Here is a 19,890-nt window from a genome sequence, read left to right on the forward strand (position 1 = left end):
AGTGATAAATTAAAGATGTGGACCAATGGATCTACAATGTAAGGAATAATGGCCTTTAAAATAACGTTACTGATTTCGTCAAAGCCGGAACTTTTTTTTATTTTGTAAGTTGGAAACAATGTTTGTGACTTCATGTCTATTCGTAGGAAAAAGGAAAATAGAACTTGGATTAGCAGGACCTAAAAAGTCAGTAAAACACCTGTCAGAAGGGGGGATATTTTTAGCCAGTTAATAAGTCTCCCCTTCAATATCTCTCAGATCATGGTCATAAACGGGTCTGAAAATGTGTACGTAGTGAATGACGATATCCTGGACCCCAATGAATTAAAACAAAACCAAAAACGATACAAACAAATATTATTTGCACCATTAAGAATAAACTTTCTTTTTTGGTTTCATTTCTTTTCATGTACGGCTAGCTCGTTTCAGTCGATTCGGCGTAACTTTGATGTGCGACCGACGGATACACCGAAAGGCACCATATACAAACTAACTATCAAGACCGGTGATAGAGATAGGATAATGCTTCTGGAGGAAGATGTAACTATTCGGTTCTACAGCAAAGAAAATGTAAAATCTCACGATTTCGTTGTTCGAATCAGTGACCTGAACATTGATCGAGTCAAAGATTTTAAATTCGTGATCGAGAACACTAGCTTTGGTGAGCCAACGTACATCGAGCTTCAACGGGAGAACAAATGGCTGCGACACAGTAGGTGGCTCTGTGACTATGTCAAGCTGACGAAAGTCAACTCCGATGACGTTTACATGTTCCCAATCAACCGCTGTGTTTTGGTGGGAGCACCTTTAAAATTGAAGGAGTACGACACATCCTTGCCGCAGGAAGATGCTAACTCTGAACAAAGACAAACAGAGCTGAAGAGAAAAGAAATTTCCTATGGCTGCTATAAGAACAGAAAAACGGAAATGATCATGGTAAGACCATTAGTAGGTCCATGGTAAGACCATTAGTAGGTCCATGGTAAGACCAATCTTGTTTTATGCCTTTGTGCGATCCTGTACATTCCTGACACCTACCACAAAACTGGGGGGGGGGTATATATCGGGATGTTGACAGCGAGAAGAGAGGAGAAGGAAGGGGGGGGGTAAGTAACCCCTGTTTTTTTTTTAAAGGTAGATAATAACAACTTTTTATATTATTGTTAGGATTGCAACAGGACTTTGGGAACGATTTTTTTTTACTGGAGGTGCTGATGTATATGTGACAAGCAAAACAAGGAGGAAAAGGTTTTACTACAAAATTTGGTCCAGAGAAATTCGCCCACTTCCCAGGGCCATGGATCGCATTTTGGTTACATAACGGGCACATATTAACGTAAACTTTCCCGAAATTGATAATTCATTTCACTTCATTTTTTTTCATCTTGTGTTTTAGGTTCGCCGTCTCCCCTACAGTGAAGCGTTCTCATATCGTTACCAGGTAAGGAATTCTTCCTCCCAATTTCACCATCGCATTAACGATTTTCAGCAGGTTTGGATACAGAGTTTCATAAATGAGGGGGTGGGGTGTTTTTTTTAAATTCTTTTGAAATGCAACGGTCCACTGATCAAACCCTATTTGTCCTCTTCAATTAAAAATGGAAGGGCAATATTGGTTTCAAACGGGGGCACGTTTGGGGAGTTGATATGAAAATAATCTACAGAGAACACATTTTCTTTCTCCCTCAACCCCCTTGGTTCTGAGCCATGTAAGCAATACCTATTATATAAATGGGAAGTGGTATAATAAGCTAATTTTTTAAAGATACACTTTATGGTGGGATTCATTACACCCGGATTAAAATTCATTTATTTTCTCTTATGGATTATTTTTGTTGAATTTAAAGGGCAAGTCCATCCCGTCAAAACCGAAAATCCCAACGAGCACAGCACTGAAAATTTCATCAAAAACGGATGTAGAAAAAGAAAATTGTTAATATTTTGAAGTTTCGCTTAATTTCACAAAACAGATGTACATCATGGTCGGTATGTAAATGAGGTGAATATTGATATCATCCACTCACTATTTCCTTTGTATATTATTACATGAATTATTAAATATTCTAATTTTTTTCTTCATTGTCCTGTGAAGCAAAGTTTTATTCTTCCCTGAACATGTTGAATTACAATAATTTTAACATTTTATAGTTCATTTAAGATGGTACTTTTGTTCAAATCTGTAAATATTGAAATATTGTATAATTCAAACAATAAAAAACAAAATGAATAGTGGGTGAGGGACATCATCAACTGTCTCATTTGCATATCACTGCGTCGTGCATGTAACTGTTTTGGGAAAAGTAAGCGAAATTCTAAAATAACTTTCTTATTTTTCATCCGATTTTGATGAAATTTTTACTGTTGTGCTGGTTTGAATTTCTTCTATTCATTCAAACCAACATTTTTCTGGAGTGGACTTGACCTTTAACCATGCTTTAATGAGCCATGTATAACAAGAAAACAATGATCTTTATAGAATTTGTGATGGCAGATTTTTATTAACGAGCAAAATAGAATAAATATTTATTAGAAGCTACCTACTACAATGGAACTAACTACCTGTATTTTGTAGTGGGACATCGATACAGAAGCCTTCAAACTGATCGCCAAATCAGCATGGTTAGAATTGTCAGCAGGGAAATGTGAAACCATTGAGGACATCGAAAAACTCTACAGACCACCACTGCTCCCAATACCAGAAGTAAGGTCTTGTTGAAAAAGTGACGATGATGATGACAATGATGATGATGATTATGGTGATGGTAATGATGATAATGGTGGTGGTGGTGATGATGATGATGGTGATGGTAATGATGATAATGGTGGTGGTGGTGATGATGATAATGATGATGATGATGAGGATGATGATGATGAGGATGATGACGATGATGATGGCGATGGCGATGATGATGGTGATGATGATGATGATGGCGATGATGATGGTGATGATGATGGTGATGATGATGGCGATGATGATGGCGATGATGATGGCGATGATGATGGTGATGATGACGATGATGACGATGATGATGGTGATGATGATGATGATGATGATCGTGATGATGATCATGTTGATGATGTGGAGGATTGGGTTAGGATGGTGATTCTTTTAATATACCCATTTTTGCATTACGTTTGACAGGGGATTCATCGTTGGAAATCAGATCGACATTTCGCCAACCAACGACTAACTGGCTGCAATCCTGCCATGATCCGACTGTGCAATCGGATACCCGAGAAGTAATTCACCTTTCTTGATATATTTTGTCAATATTTTATTCCTTTATATTATACGTCCGAAAAATATACGTTTGTTTAATAAAATAATGGAAATACAAGCATAATTTCAAAGAATGTATCAAATTAAAGAGTATGATTTTTTTTGGACATGTGATTTTCTTTTTGAAACTCAGATACGTCGGCCAATTAACTTTTTGGTATCTATTTTTTAATCACTTATGCTTAAATGAGTATCTTATACATGTTATACAAGATAAAAGAGGACACTCTAAGCTTTACTATGATAGGCCATATTGTATGTTGTTGATGTGATCAATTTATGATAAACCATCCATAATTCTTGGTTTCGTTATTTCATGGGACACACTTTATATTGGCCTTCCACCCTCGAGAAAATATGGTGGTCGGTGGATCTACCGATCTGTATCCCGGTTTTTAAAATAACCTGAACTCAGAGTCATTCATCAAGCAAGTAAGGTGTACCATCCGTCATTAAAGGTCAAGACCATCCAAGAAAAAAATTTGATTTGAATCAATCACACAATCATAACACTGAAAATTTTATCTAAATCGGATCTGAATAAGATTTTATGATATTTTAAAGTTTTGTTTATTTTTTTTCAAAACAGTTATACACAACTCAGTAATATGCACTTGGGAGAATCGATGATGTTTCTCACTCTTTATTTTTATTTCTATTTGCTTGAGTTATGTAATATTTCAATTTTAAGATATTTGACAATAACGACCAACTTGACTAAACAATAAAATGATAAAACAATGGCATTTATACATGCCCGGTTAGGTTTAAAACGTTGTTTCACATGAGAGGAGAAAATTAATATATTTCGTATTTCATATAGGGAAATAAAGACATGACAGAAGAAAATGCTGATTGAATGATGTCACCCGTCCCCTCATTTGCACACCGACCAGGATAAATGTTTTGTGAAATCAAACTCTAAAATGTCACTGCTTTCTTATTTCACATCCTATTTTGACTTTTTGGTATCCCTTCTTCAAATTGTTTTTGCTCAGTTATGCGTGAATGAGAAATAATCTACACTCTTAAAAATGTTGGGCAACATACGGTCCACACAACAATTGGTTAAAACTTTATCCAATTCTGGGTAGTTTTACACCAATAATGTGTGCTTTGGGTGAAAACTACACAGTATTGGTGTAAAACTACCCAGAATTGGATAAAGTTTTAACCAATTGTTGTGTGGACCGTATGTTGCCCAACATTTTTAAGAGTGTAAGTAATTTCAGATGAAAGAAGAGATTCTAAGCTTTACAATGGTAGGTCATTTGTCTATTGTAATTTGTGATTAAGTTATGATAAATCATCGATAAATCTCGGTTTCGTTTTTTGTGGGACGCACTGTATAGTTTCAAAGTTGACATCAAGATGTTGGAGAGCACATTTCTGGAAGGATCAACGATCGATGACGTCATCAAGGAGAACAGACTCTTCATCGTTAATCATGAGATACTCAAGAATTTGCCTGTAAAGGAGGGCGGAAATATGGTAAGTAATCAATGTGTTTTGCGTGTGCGTGCTTTGGTATTGAGTCACTCGATTTAAGAAAGTAATGTTCGATGCCCGACATGGCATTTAGGCCATCGAGTAGTTTATCTTTTTAATCTCATTTCAAAATACCTTTTATCATGTTTATCAAACCGTTTAATGTGTTATTTGAAATGTTGAATATTCCCGTTTTGTCCCCGAAGACTCTTCGGGCCTGCTCAAACTGAAACTGATTGAGTTTTTTTTTTCTTCTTTTTTACTTCAGGTTGCTCCTTTGGCACTTTTCTTCGTCAATAAGGATGCTAATTTGATGCCGATAGCTATTCAGCTCTTTCAAGATCCTGCACCGACCAATCCGGTATACTTTCATCATCTTAATTAAAAACAGTGATTTAAAAGATGTTAACCTGGTCACAGGGGCGGCGCCATTGTGATTGTATAGGGGTAGGGGTCAGCACTGCTTTAAGGTGGCGTAAATTTTTGTTCTAATTGCATGTATATTGAGAATGCCATAATGCCATAGGCACACGGGTGCAACTAACTTCAAATCAACCAAATCTAGTACGTATACATTATTAACGATACTACTAATAATAATGATAATCCGCTTTTATATAGCGCTTAATACATCGGAACGACGTGTCTAAGCGCTTTACAGATATATTATTACCCCGGTCATCGGATCCTTGCATGCCCGCATACGATGTATGCACCTTCTCCACTCCCTAGGGAGCATTCCAACAAGAGTTCCAATACTCAATTGCTAGGCATACTACATAGGCTTTCGCATCCTATCGGGTACCCATTGCCAAAGGACGCTAGGCCATGGTGGGATTCGAACACACGACCCTCTGATTACAAGGTGAGAGTCAGAACTGCTTCATCACGACGCTTCACCAATATCAATAACAAGTTACTTGCACATTAGTAATGATAGAAATGAGTATGGATCAGTTTGATCTATCATCACCAGTTATTGATAGAGCTCTCAGTGGTGGTTTCCATCTCTCTTCCATGTCTCTCTTTTATCCTGTCTCCGCTAACATCAGAGATCGTCGGTGCTATTAAAAGTTCCATTAAAGTTGAATTAAGAAGACGATTCCAAATATTGAGATATTTACATTAATAGCAACCTTACAACCCCCCAAACACTAATAGGTGATTGGACCCCCCATTTTCTTTTTTCAAAATAGTGCATTTGAACGATTTATCCCTACCCATTTTCCCTGAGTTCGCTCCTGCAATGCCTACCGAGACGGGTGTTCTTTGAGTGTGACGTCACCGGGGGGTATTCGGTCCCGGTTTAGTAAACAAGGCAGTGCCGTTTTGTGTACTACTATGAAGTTGTATCTGCGAGCCATAGAACTTGCAAAGAGGAAATGATTAAAATATTTGTGGCCGTACTATTATTCCAAATATGTGAATTCCCTCAGAATGATACCATAGACCCTAAAGGAATAATTTCAAGGTGAATAATATGAAATTTGATCGAGATCTTCTCACCAGTCGATAACGTAGCAGACGTGTTATTATGACATATTTATCCGCGTGTGACGCGGCTCTTGCAAAAAAACACAGTTGGTTGCGGAATTGCTTTGTGCCGACCGGCCGCCCGCTCCGGCGCAGCTAGCTGTCGAGCTACCGTACCGTTCTTGTTGTCTTCAACCATAGAGATGTATACTAATTACTATATATCTTTCTGTCTTCAACTCACTTCCGAATTGCGTTTGTATGTGTGACGGTGACCCCTAGCGTAATTAAATATAGAAAACAACTCAGAAGGCCGAGAAAGAATACTATAGTATAGTATTCTTTCTCGGTCTATACGTTTGGTTCAAGATTGTTCTGTGGAATGAGCTATGAGTGGAAATGATCCAGAGGATATAAAAGTGGAGTCAAAGACAAAAGAAAAGAAGAAAAAACGCCAGGGGATCGCTGCACGGCCATGAACTAAGTGGACATACCAGACCATAACAGTACACTCAATGCCTGGGTATTGTGTGTACTAGTATTATGCGTTCAGCGCGCGCTGAGCTAGCCGCCGGAATTACTTTCCAGCTACTCACTTGATTGAACATCGTGATAAAATAAATGAGAAATAGTGAAATATCATTCAATAACTCACTGTTTGCTATCTTACATCATGATTGAAGAGTTCATGGTGGTTATTCATACTGTTTTTTATACAGGGAAAGTAAAGATTTGTACATATCAGTCCTATTTGTTTGATTTGAGTTGCTTTGAAAAAAAAAAGTAAAATATCTTTCTCTCTCTGCATAGCATTTCTGTATGACATTCAGGCACCTCTTATACTAAATTCCCCCGGTGACGTCACACTCCGAGTGACTTTTCTGTACACTCGTCTCTCGGGCTCTGACAGGTGGCTAATTTCATAGACTTTCAAAGCAAAATATCGAGAAGGCAGAGGATTATTGTGACATGCTATGTGTTTGAACAACTTATATATACTATATATTGTATGTAGAACCTATATTTATGGAAACTCACCCCCTTCTTAATTCAACTTTAACAACAATTTAACTCCGTTAGGGAATTATTTTTATGCATCCTCCATTCCCTGGGGAGTATTCCGGTCAGTCGCCGGTTAGGCGCACACAGTACTTGACAAGCTACAATGACTTTTACATCCTACCGGGTACCCATTTAGCACTATGTCGAGAGTGGCAAAGTGTGGATTAACGCCTTGCCAAAGGACGCCAGACCGTGGTGGGATTCGAATACACGACCCTCTGTTTACAAGGCGAGAGTCAGAAGCACTACACCACAGCTCCTCCACCACACCATACCATTGGTATGTACGGCGTTTCGTTGGCGGGACGACAGCATTACTCCCACTAAAATGCATTAACGATGTCCAGATGAAACTATTAATCATGTCAATAAGAATATAAAGTAAACTCCTACACTCTCACAAACCATCCGAATGTCGGAATTTTTAAAAAACACATTGGGAAGAATGTAGCGGCCACTGGAATATCTTTAAAGTTTGTTCTGACTTTATTCATTTGAAAAGTAAAATTATTTGATCCGCAAAGGAATTTCCATTCCGACTATCACCAACACCACCACTACCACGACCACCATCACTCACTGCCACAACCTGGAAACGTTTAGGGAGTAGTGGCGTACCGTGTGTCACGGCATTTGGGGGGGGGGGGAGGCACCAGCAAAAAAATTTGAGTCACTTAGTGAGCGCGCTCAGTTGCCAGGTATACTGACCTAATAGAGACATTTAAGGACAGTGCCATTAAACGGATATGTATCTCACTTATCAAATAATGCGAAGCGCGAGCTGAAATTTTTTGATATTCAGACCTAAAAGGGACATTATACGCAAATTTCTGTTATCATGATACGTACCTGTCTCGCTAAACAAACATTATGAGCGCGTAGCGCGAGCTGAAATTTGTGTATATATTGAACCCAAACAGAAACATTTTAAGGACTATATTTTAGGAATACATTAAGAGTATAGATATCTCACCATAGTCATCTAATGCGAGTGCCAAGTGCTTGCTGATTTTGTTAGAATTACATCTAAGGACATGAAGCACTTTTTGTAGTCATTGTAATCATGATTATCACACGCATCTCACTTATCAATTATTGCGAGCGCGAGCTGAAAATTTAGGAAATTCAGATCTGAAGAGGGGCGTTCTAAGGTTTGTTTGTAGGAATTCACTAAGACTATATGTATTTCACTTACCAAATGAAGCGAGCGCGAAGCGCGAGCTGAATTTTTGTTATATTCAGATCAGAAAAAGGGACATTTTAAGGTATTCATTAAGAGCAGACACATCTCACCAATCCACTAATGCGAACGTAAGCACGGAAAGGAACTGTTTTATATTAAGACCTTACAATGGGGCAATCACTTTCAGTAGTCATGAAAAAGAAGCATATATATGTCACTACATAAAACAATAATAATTCGAAGTGCGATATATTTATATTTGGTGTATATTTGGTGTATATCAACTTGATTTGACAACGTCAGGTCTCTCAAATGTACTTGAATACTAGTGTTCCGAAAAAATATATAATCTATTATATCTAGTTTAACAGACAATACGAGCACCAGTAACAATGAGTACGTAGGCCCTGAGCAAATTGTGTTTCATAAAGTTATGGAAAAATAACATAATTATAATATTATATAACATTATTGAACAATAATTTATGCTTTCCCACTACGTTTCTCTTCCTTTCTCCCCGTTTTTTTTTTGCCAGCCGATTGGGGGGGGGGGGGGGCACGTGCCCCCATGCCCCCCGTAGTTACGCCACTGTTAGGGAGAATAGGGAGTTTTGTTCAGTTCATTGTCGTGAAATGCAAGCTGCCCCCCCTGGCGGATTTCACCGGGAAAATAAAAGAAAAACGGGAAAAAGAAAAAAGGAGGAAGAAAGGGAAAGGGGAAGGAGGAAAAGGAAAGGGAAAGGGAAAAGTGAAAAGAAAACGAAGAAAAAACATTGTTTTTTTTAATGGAAAAGGAAGGAAAGTGGGAAAATGTACGAAAGAAGAAAATTTGAGAAAGAACAAATCATTCCGAAATAGGCCTATGTAATGCAATAGCACGGTGGGAAATAAGATGACAAAATGGCAAACAATAGCGGGAAACGAAGGTAGAATGTATTTAATCAAAAGCTAAATTGGAAAACAAAGAAAAGGGACAAGAAAAAAATAATATTAAAATGACCGGGCTGCCGATGATTGAAATTAAAGAGCGGGAAGAAAGATGGACTGCATACAACATTGTGCTATAAGCTTGTTAAATTTTATGCAAATAAGCTACCGGGGCTTTGCCCCAGACCCCACGCAGTAGGGGCTTCTCATTTATAACCTTCAAATGGCTCTATAACGCCCCCCCCCTCCCCCCATGTAGGGACCCTTCCTGCATTAACCTTTACGTTCAATCACTGGCGTACAGGCCCAGGGGGGGGGGGGGGGCTTGGTTCCACATCCAAGAGGAAATAAAAGAAATTATAGGAGACAACGTATAATGAAATGAATGGAAACAATGAAATGTGTTATTTGCTGAATATAATGAAAAGATCTATCACATAATTATAATTTCATTTCATTAGGCAAATTTTTTCCAGCTCGCTTTGCACGCTGGCGACTTTTTACAAATTTTTCCCACATTGCTATGTTTTGCCCCCTCAAAATATTTGGTTCATTACGCAACTGGGTTGAATAAATGTGTTGTGTATAAGCTATATTCTGTATATGCCCGCGATTTGATTAAAATAGCGGCAATCTGTGAGGTTTAAATGGCTTTGATATCGAGAAGTTCCGGGGGGTTCCGCCCGGACCCCAACCACACAGCACTGCGTATGGAAGGGTTGGGCCATGGCTCCAAAAAGTTCTACAAACAAGAACAAAACAAAAAAAAAGGAGGAAAAGCAAAGGAAAAGTGTAGGATATGATTTTATTTACTGAATAATTATGTCAAAATAGCTCAAAGTTAGATTCTCATGAAAGGTGATTTTTTTCTCGCTCGCTTCGCTCGCTCGGGACTTATATAAAGCAGGTTTTTAGCACATGTGCTATACTGCGCCCCTCATTTTTTTTTACTCTTCACGCTACTGCCGCAAAGAATCCTGTTCACACACTGTAAAAACTGAAGTGTTAATTTAGCACTTACAGTGCTTGTATAGTGACTGCACTACCGTGCTGATTTTCCAGTTCAAATTTAATCTAGAAAATCAGCACTCGGAGTGCAGTCACTATACAAGCACTCTAAGTGCTAAATTAGCACTCCATTTTTTACAGTGCAGTGGCGTACAGACCACAAAAAAGGAATCTAAAGAAAGAAGAGTGAAATATATTATTCTCTTGATATCATGTCAAAATCTATCACAAAATTTGACTTTTGTATAAAAAAGGTCAAAATTTTTGCTCGCTCGCTTAGCTCGCTCGCAACTTTAAAAAAAAAAAATTGCCCGATACGCAATATCTGGCCTTCTCAAAATAGTCGCCTCATTACGCCTGTTCATACCATTATATGACCGGGAAATTTTTGGCTCTTGCCCCCCCTGGCCACTGACCCCTGTTACGCCGCTGCCATCACCAGCAGCCCCTTGACCGTCCCCACCACCAAACCACGAAAACTACTTACAATCATGTAACTCACATAGTAATGTTACACTTGATTCTCTTAAACTAAACTTGGCTCTTTATCTCTTCTCTATTTATGTTTACAAGGTGTTTTATCCCACTGATCCTAAGTATACTTGGCTGATGGCGAAGTGCTACTTCAACATGGCCGATGCGTCTGTCCACGAAGCTTCCTCTCATTTAGGTTTCACTCACCTGATTGGTGAAGTCATCGTCATAGCAACCAATCGTTGTCTTTCACCATCTCATCCTATCTACCGTCTTCTAGCACCACACTTTCTCTACCTTCTGGCAATCAACAAGTAAGTATCGTAGAGGATCTAGGTATCCGGACGTCGGTATACATGTAGTTAAAGTTTGATTAGATTGTTTTAAATATAGCCCTAGTGTACTTTGATTATGAAATTTCACTTCGATTACAAGAAAGAGTCTTAGTTGGAAAAAATGGCGAGAAAGAAGTAAAGTTGAAGAAGGGAAGAAAGAAAAGAAAAAAAAAGAGAACTAATGGGAATCAAAATAAAAAGAAGAGGATGAAAATTATGTCATTTTCTCAATTCCTCTTCTTTTTTTGTTAATCATAAGGGCCGGTTTGGGACCTTTACTTTCACCACATGCATGGGCGGAAATCCCAGGGGGGACAGGGGGGACGTGTCCCCCCTACCAAAAATAGTAGGGGGGACACAATATCAAATGTCCCCCCTACTATTTTGGGTCTTTTATGATGGAGAAAAATGCATCATTCACATTCGAAATAATACATGTATTTGGACTAAATGACCTTACAATTTGAGTGAAAACCTTTGTTTTTTTTGCTTGTCAAGTTTTCCAGAGTGAATAAAATAAGATGAGGGGAAGACTTGGAAAATCAAAAGAATATTTCATGTCACTATATAAAATTTTCGCTCACACTTCGCGCTCGCATTGCCTGTTAGATGATTTTTCAATATGGAGCTTATACAGTGCGTATCAAAAAAAAAGTTTACACTTTGAAAAAATCCTGTAAAATTATACACTTGTAATATCTTGAAGATTTTTCCACATTTGAACATTGGTACAGATCCATTTAAGCAAATGACAATATAACTGTCGAAAAATATTTCTGCTTGAGTAAGCACCACTTACTTTTGAAAAGTTAGTGAAAAATGATTTGCGCAGAACTTTGAAATAGTTATGCGAATAAAAGTAGACCTTAATCATGAAGAACAAGTGGAATTTAGCTAGTAAAATTGATTTGAAGATATCTTTTACCTTTCTTGACTTGTTTCTTTGCCCAAAACACTTCAAAAAGTGCATTTCACCCCACCCCACTCCCCCACACATCGAGGCCATCGTGACGATATTTGCTTTACATTGAGCTGTGATTTACATGAAATGGCTTAGGCTTGATTTTCGTTTTGTTAATCATTGTCAAGCTTGGGAAAAGTGTGGAGAAACAACAAACAAGTATTAAATGAAAAATGAAATGTAAACCCACTTTAAATGATAAAAACTTAGTGAAAAAATGCTGGAGATGTCTGATATAAACTTTTGTTCAGATTCAGTTATGTCCTCAGATCCAGCTGGCACAAAAAGGGTAAAGGTTGTGCTTACTAAGTGTTGAAATTTCAATTTGGGTGGCAAAATTGTTACAAAATGCTTGAATGTATCCGTTTTATTTCAATTGACTAAAAGTGCAAGGGAAATGTATGAGAAATGTTCAGCAGGGTAAGTTTTATTTTGCCCTTTCCCCTTGACACAGCGGTGAAAACAAGCATTTCTGCTCAAACAGATTTCTGCGAGCTTTACAAAAATGGACAGTGCTCACTCAAGTGTAACATTCCGTCAAAATTTTTACTTTCATTGGATAGATGAGACCCAAACCCAAGATTATATGTGAAAAAATTACCCACATGTTGTATATTTTTTAATTCCCAGGGCTTTTTCAAAGTGTAATTTTTTTTTGATACGCACTGTAGATCAAGTTTGGAAGTCAATATACATTATACATTTCACCTCGGAAATCGAACTTTCATTATTTTGTGTGATTTACAAACTGATTTTTCAAAAAGTGCTCTGTAAAAGAGACAGCTTTATGGTCTGAATATTGACATTTTCTACTTGCACTGAGCGCTTGCAAAATTCGATTTATTCAGAACCTATTATTTTTGTGTATTCCATTTAGTATTGAAAAATATCCCTTTTCAAGTCTGATTGTCAAAACGTAGCAGATAGCGCTACTCGCATTTTGATTGGCGATTTATGTATGTCTCAATATTGATTTTCATGAGAGCTTATCAAAGATTTTGGCTCGCGATTTGCGCTCGCATTAATGGTTAAAAATATTTTAACTGATGCATTCTATTCATAATTACAAAAGTGCTTGAAATAACCAGTTTTCAGGCCATAATATCATCAGATTTCTCGCCCTCATTAGGCATTAATAAATAAGATATTAATTTAATGATCCATATCCACCTCACAATTTTCCTACAAAGTGCTTGAAATATACAGCTAAAATTGACTCTTTTTTCAGATCGGAATATCAAATAGTTTAAGCTCGCTCCGCGCTCGCTGATAGATGTGTAGAATGCCGAGATTCTAGGTCTAAATCTGAAACACGCGCATGTTTATTCAGATATTCAACTTGTTCTCTATTTCAATCATTATCCAGTTTTTATCCATTATTAATGTAGAAAGATCCCCTATTACTCACACTTTTCATGATTTACAAAACATGAGTGGAGTGTCCCGTTTTTAGGTCTAAATCTCGAATTCTTCTGCTCACGCATCAATTGTTTAGTTATATAGCTACCCTGTTCACGATTACAAAAATTGATTAAAATTTTCGATTCTTTTTGTAGAAATGTCAAAAATTTTCAGCTCGCGATTCATGCTAGCATTATTTGATTGTTGAAATATGTAACGTCTTCATGACTAAGTGCAAGCAGTCCTTAACAAGTACCTTTTCGATCGATTCAAATTAAACGTATGAATGGTATATGAACGTTTTCTGGCTGCATTTTGCACTCGCATTATTAATGTAAGGACTGGGAGTAAGGAAGACCCCCAATTACTCAACCTTTTCATGATTTAAAAAACATGAATAGAGTTTCTCGTTCTTAGGTCTAAATCTCAAAATTTTTCGCTCGCGCTTCGCGTTCGCATCAATTGTTTAGTATTATACCTATTATATGTTTAAGTTTTACAAAAAGTGCTTAGAATTTCCAGTCTTTAGGTAAAAATTTCAAAAAAATTCAGCTCGCGCTTCGCGCTCGCATTATTTTGATTGTTGAAATATGTAACGTCTTCATGGCTAACTGCAAGCAGTCTTTAACAGGTACCATTTCCATCAGTTAACCTCTGCTCGCACTTCGCGTTCGTAGTAAATATTTATATACATCTTTTCAGGATAACAAACATTGCCCAGAATGTTCAAATTTTAGGAAAAAATACACAAATTTGCCCAAAAAATTATGCTCGCGCTTCGCGCTCGCATTATATAAATAAGGACAATGATATTATACATTTATGTTGATTTATAAGAATAAAGCTAAAAAGTGACCCTGAGGACTACTCCTTCAATGAAACAGACAAAATTACCTTCAAGCGGCCGATCGGGGATTAACATTTGGCTGAAAACATTTTTCGCCCCCCCCCCGCCCCCCCCCCCCCCCAATTGGCGAAGGCTGGATCAGCCCCTGTTGTCTCCCCTACCTTTCGGGACAGATTTCCGCCCATGACCACATGGCATACTGAATGATATCATGCTTGTCGGAAGTGGTGGCCTATCCGAGATCATCAAACGAAGACAGGCAACTTGGCGACTCGACGTAGAGGGCTCCCTTCTGGCAGATCTCGAGGACAGGGGCGTTGCTGATTCCGAAGTGCTGCCGAAGTACTACTATCGCGATGATGCCTTACGGCTGCACGGGGCGATATCCAGATACGTTAAACAGATAGTCAAACAGTATTATGGTAAGTTTGCGACATTTTTGGGGTACGCTAATCAATTCTCCACAGTACATCAGCAGTTATATAAATATGTACTAATGACGGAGAGCTAAACATTATTTAAGATTATTTGTTATTTGCCGCTTTGGGGGCAGACAGGTGCTATGGTCTGATGGTAATTATTCTGCATTATTTCTTGAAAATAAATAGTGCTGCACCCCCCCCCCTCAACCTCTTTTTTGCGTACTTATTTATTCCTACAGGAATAGTAGACATCCGGCAGGATCAATTCCTTGCATGCACTGAGCGCCGGTGATGGTAGCTCGAGCTAAAGCCGGGGTAATAACAGCAGCGCTTTGCATCCTCTGGCAAAAAGCGCTTTATAAATCCAGCTATTATTATCCATTACTGTATGTTGAATTATACATTTAAATGATAATAAAGTTACGTCATTCTTCGATCATTTCCGCCAGATACTCCGGAGAAAATTGTTGATGACTATGAATTGCAAGACTGGGTAGCATTTATGGCAAGTCAGGATAATGAAGATGACATGGTGGGTTCAGGAGATGGCGCCGGAACCAAGGGAGGTATAAAGGTATGCACATTAAAAAGAAAGTTTTGCGATGAAGGTGAAAAGGAAACATGAGAAGGAATAAAAAAAAAGAAGATGAGGATGACGATGATGAAGAAGACTTTGGCTTTTCAAAGTAAAACTTTATTGACAATCAACATTTTACAAATAAAAGGTTAAATCAATGATGCACTTTATTCGTATTTTAACCAATGTTATATAGACATAACGGGTAATGCATGTAAGACAGCAAGCATAATGCAAATAAGAAGTAAGCAGAATATAACAATAATAGTGATACGTATTAGACAAATACTGGGATGCCACCTGGTATGATTCGAGGTAAAGGGATTCAATCAAGAGCCTCTAAAAGAGATGGAGATACTACAATCAATGCTTAAAAAATTACAGTCACTACAAAATAAGCATGCCTAGAATAACAAGAAGTATAGGACGATGACGAAGAAGAATTCCGATAAAATAGAAGCGGAACAGAACGAGGAGGAGAAGAAAAGTAGGGCGAGGAGCAGATGGAGAAAATACAACGACGTAGAAGGGGGCAGAAGTCTATCTTTTTTTCACTTTAAAAACAAAAATGCTTGGTAACGTAATAAGTGTGGTACGAAAATTAGTTTGTTATCATTTAAGTGAGCCTATGTTACAAAACTCTACACCTCAGGATGTTACATTATGTTGGCCAGATATGAGAAATTTAGGACATGAGGTGGCTGGATCGTTTCTGCTTTAACGTTAATAGTCACGTGCAATACTCACTTTTTAGGGACTCCCACACGACGGTCATTTCGAAACAGCGAAAGAGATCTCTGACGTAGTGACCAACTTCATTTTCATCTTCAGCGCTACTCACGCTGCGGTCAACTTTGGCCAGTATGACAACTATGCTTTCCCACCGGCCTATCCAGGATGGATAAATGGTCAACCACCACAGGACAAGGTAACAATGATTTTTATTAAGGGGGGTCAGATGTCAACACAATAAAATCTAAATTGGCGAAAAAACGAATAGAGAAATGTAGGCACTATAATGAAAACAAAAATCTTCCCCTTTTTTATAGCCTTCATATGATTATGATCAGTATATTAAACCTCCACATCCATGAATTGGACAACATGCTATTCCGAGTCTCATAAGGTTATTGTCTATTTTAAATTACAACCACAATGATTCATTATTGAGAAAAATTTACTTCTGTTTTGTATCTCTCAGGCAGGCATATCCGACAAATTAAATGGAAAAACACCCCACCCCTTCAACAAAAAGACACAGGCACTGCCACAAAACAGATGTAACAAGACCTGGCATTTATTTTTCACAAATAGACTGTAACACACAACACTTAATTTAGGCAATGGAATTTTCTGCATTATTTCTTGAAAATAAATAGTGCTGCACCCCCCCCCTCAGGCTGAACAATAGTAATGATGCTACATTTCACTGTGAACACTTAAAACAGCATTTTGCAATTATGATTACAAGAAAATCGAATACCTGTGATTTTGTTCCATTAGACGCCTTTAACAGAGAAGGATATCATAGCCAAATTGCCAAACAAAAAGAGAATTCTCAAGACAATGAGTGTCACCAGGCTGTTGAGCATGCATGATACCAAACCATTGGGGGATTTCGAGGTGCAATACCTCTTCGATCCAAACAGTGTCAAGGCACTAGAAGGGTAAGTTTGAAATCATGGCGGGTTGGTGTCCTCTAACAAGAATTATTATTGCTAATGACCATAATTAATCACCACTACCGTTACCACATATACCATTACCACAACAACCACCATCACTATCATCATTTTCTTCAATATCAACTTTGCCATCACCATCATTATAATGATAACGTCATCATCATCCTCACTACCATCATCACCAACATTATTAACATATTCAGTGCCATCATCATCATCACCACCACCATCATAATTACGATATACAGCATTGATATTTTTTCTATTAAAAGACATTAATAGGCGCAGGCTGACCCAAGCAAGTTAATTACTACGCATCTGCCGAAATAAATGAGTTTTGAGAAATAATGTGAAGAGTTCAATGTTGTCAATTTTAAGGGAGCGAAGAATGCCATCATCACCATTTTCATGATCATCAGCATAATCATCGTCATCATCATCACTTCCATCATCAGCTACATTATTAAAATCATTATTGCCATCATCACCATCATCATCATCATAATTACGATATACAGCATTTATATTGCGTATTCTTATGTTAAAAGACATTAATACGTAGAGAGATGATATAAAGAGTTCAATGTTGTCAATTTTAGGGAGCGAAGAATGCCATCATCATCATCATCATCATCATCGTCATAATGATCATCAGCAACATCATCATCATCATCATTATCATGATCATCAGCAACATCATCATCATCACGTCATCATCATCATTATCATGATTATCATCATCATCATCACGTCATCATCATCAACAACATCTTTATCACCATAACCATCATTTCGTCATCCAGAGGGACCATCGTTATCATTATTTTTATCGTAAAAGCCCTCATGCCACTTTATACAGTTCTAGTAATTTTCATTGTAATAATATTATTCATTGTAATAATTATATTACAAATGATTGTAATATTGATGATGATGCTGATGATAGTAATAATAACACACACTTTCTATACCAATCTTACTTTATTTTTTTTAATCTCTTTCTTCAATAGGCTGCGTGCAGATCTGAAGGCAATCGAGCACATTATACAGAGTGAGAATAAAAACAGATATAATAAGTATGAATGGCTTCTTCCCAGTAATGTGCCCAATTCTATTTCAATATAGATAGTGATTGAGTTTCCTTCAAAAGGATTGGGTGAATGGGTGGGTGATAGTGTGATTGAGTTTTTACCTGTTTACATGTAATTATTAATCAAGTATGATCATAATACGCCTTGGGACCGACCTTAAACGTCACCATCCGAAGACGTCACCTTTGCTCGAACCTCTGCACCAAGTCCTACCCCCCATGTAGTATGGATTACAGGTACGCCACAACGCCCAGTTCAATGCTTTTGGACCACTACCCGACTACAAGTCTCTTGATATATAACGAAAGTAGTATGGTTAAATTTTCTGTTTCGATTTCATTTCAAATATCTGAATTTTGCTACATTTTAATTCGGAGGGTAATATTTAAAGCGTATGTTGAGTTTTGATAATTTTCCCCCAAAGTGAATTTCGGTATTCCAGTTCATTACTATACTACATGGATGTTAATTGCGTAAAACAGATATAACGTGAAGGATATGAGATAAAATACGTTTTAATTGATTTTTGGAGCGAATTTGCATGAGCATTTATTTTGATCGGATATTTGTATCTCTTATACAACCATTGTTTTTCCCTCAAGAATGGAGTTGGCTGACAATTTTAGCTGTTAATCTTCATTTGCATCTTTAAAACATCAAACCACTGATTCTGTAAAAAAAAAGAATATATTTCCAAAGCGCTTGAAACCTTAATGCATGTAAACATCCAAATTCAATTTTTCATTAGAATGAATATTTCAAAATATTCAGTGATCTGTCACACTTTCTAAGAATAAAGATTGGTATGTTTGATGGTTAGCGAATATTGACAGGTTGAAAGTTTATTAACCCTCTTTAAAAATTCATTTTTGCGCCTTTGAGGGTGCGAGAATTTGCGACACTATATATGAGCGTCTGTTATTGTGAAATTTACACAATTAAAAAAAAAAATAATTTTCATGTATATATTTATAGTGTCATTAGTGAGGTTACATGTATCCGATGGTTACTTTGTTATAAAATTGTGTATAAATGTCCCCGTTTATTGTCCCCAATTGGTGGAACATCATTTTTTATTTAGTTCATGTTTATTATTAAAGGGGAATCCAGCCTTGGCCATAAAATGTTGTGTTGGGAAGGAGAAAAATAAATTAAACAGAATGGTGAAAGTTTGAAAGAAATCGGACAGCAATAAGAAAGTAATAGCTGCTTTAAAATTGAGATCACTAATAGTATGTAGATTTCAAATTGGCAACTGGGTAAGTAAATTATGACAAGGGGCAAGGACAACTTTTCCATAGACCATGTACTTTATTATCAGGGATTTGTGGTTTTCTCTTAAGTACCCATTCCCCTGGGGCAGTAATCTAAATGTAACCCAGGTAGTATATTGTTTTATGTTCTCATGAAAGAAAAATATAATTTGAAATAAAACTTTTTGGAAAAATGACATTCTAGCTATAATATGTATTGGAGTACATGGAAGAGTAGTCCTTGCCTTACATCACTATGACATCACATATGCGGCCAATTTGAAGTCTCCATGGGTATAGTGATTACCAATATTTACAACTTCAAAAAATCATAAGTTTCTTTTTGTTTGTCCGATATTGTTAAAACTATCACCTATCTACTTGTCTGATTTTTCTTTTTCTTATAACAACAAGTTTTTATTT

General features: G+C 37.2%; 1 protein-coding gene across 1 annotated transcript; it reads left to right on the forward strand.

The window, feature by feature from the left end:
- Positions 1-424: 424 nt before the first annotated feature.
- LOC135157914 (allene oxide synthase-lipoxygenase protein-like) lies at positions 425-19,106 on the forward strand. The gene is made up of 13 exons (XM_064115108.1): positions 425-936; positions 1,397-1,441; positions 2,573-2,701; positions 3,143-3,240; positions 4,633-4,771; positions 5,037-5,129; positions 10,995-11,209; positions 11,490-11,537; positions 14,650-14,861; positions 15,311-15,435; positions 16,193-16,366; positions 16,942-17,105; positions 18,134-19,106. The coding sequence occupies exons 1-13, from the start codon at positions 523-525 to the stop codon at positions 18,246-18,248; spliced, it is 1,971 nt and encodes a 656-aa protein (XP_063971178.1). The 5' UTR covers positions 425-522; the 3' UTR covers positions 18,249-19,106.
- Positions 19,107-19,890: the final 784 nt, after the last annotated feature.

The sequence above is a fragment of the Lytechinus pictus genome, unplaced genomic scaffold (assembly GCF_037042905.1).
Source record: "Lytechinus pictus isolate F3 Inbred unplaced genomic scaffold, Lp3.0 scaffold_20, whole genome shotgun sequence".
NCBI lineage: Eukaryota > Metazoa > Echinodermata > Echinoidea > Temnopleuroida > Toxopneustidae > Lytechinus > Lytechinus pictus.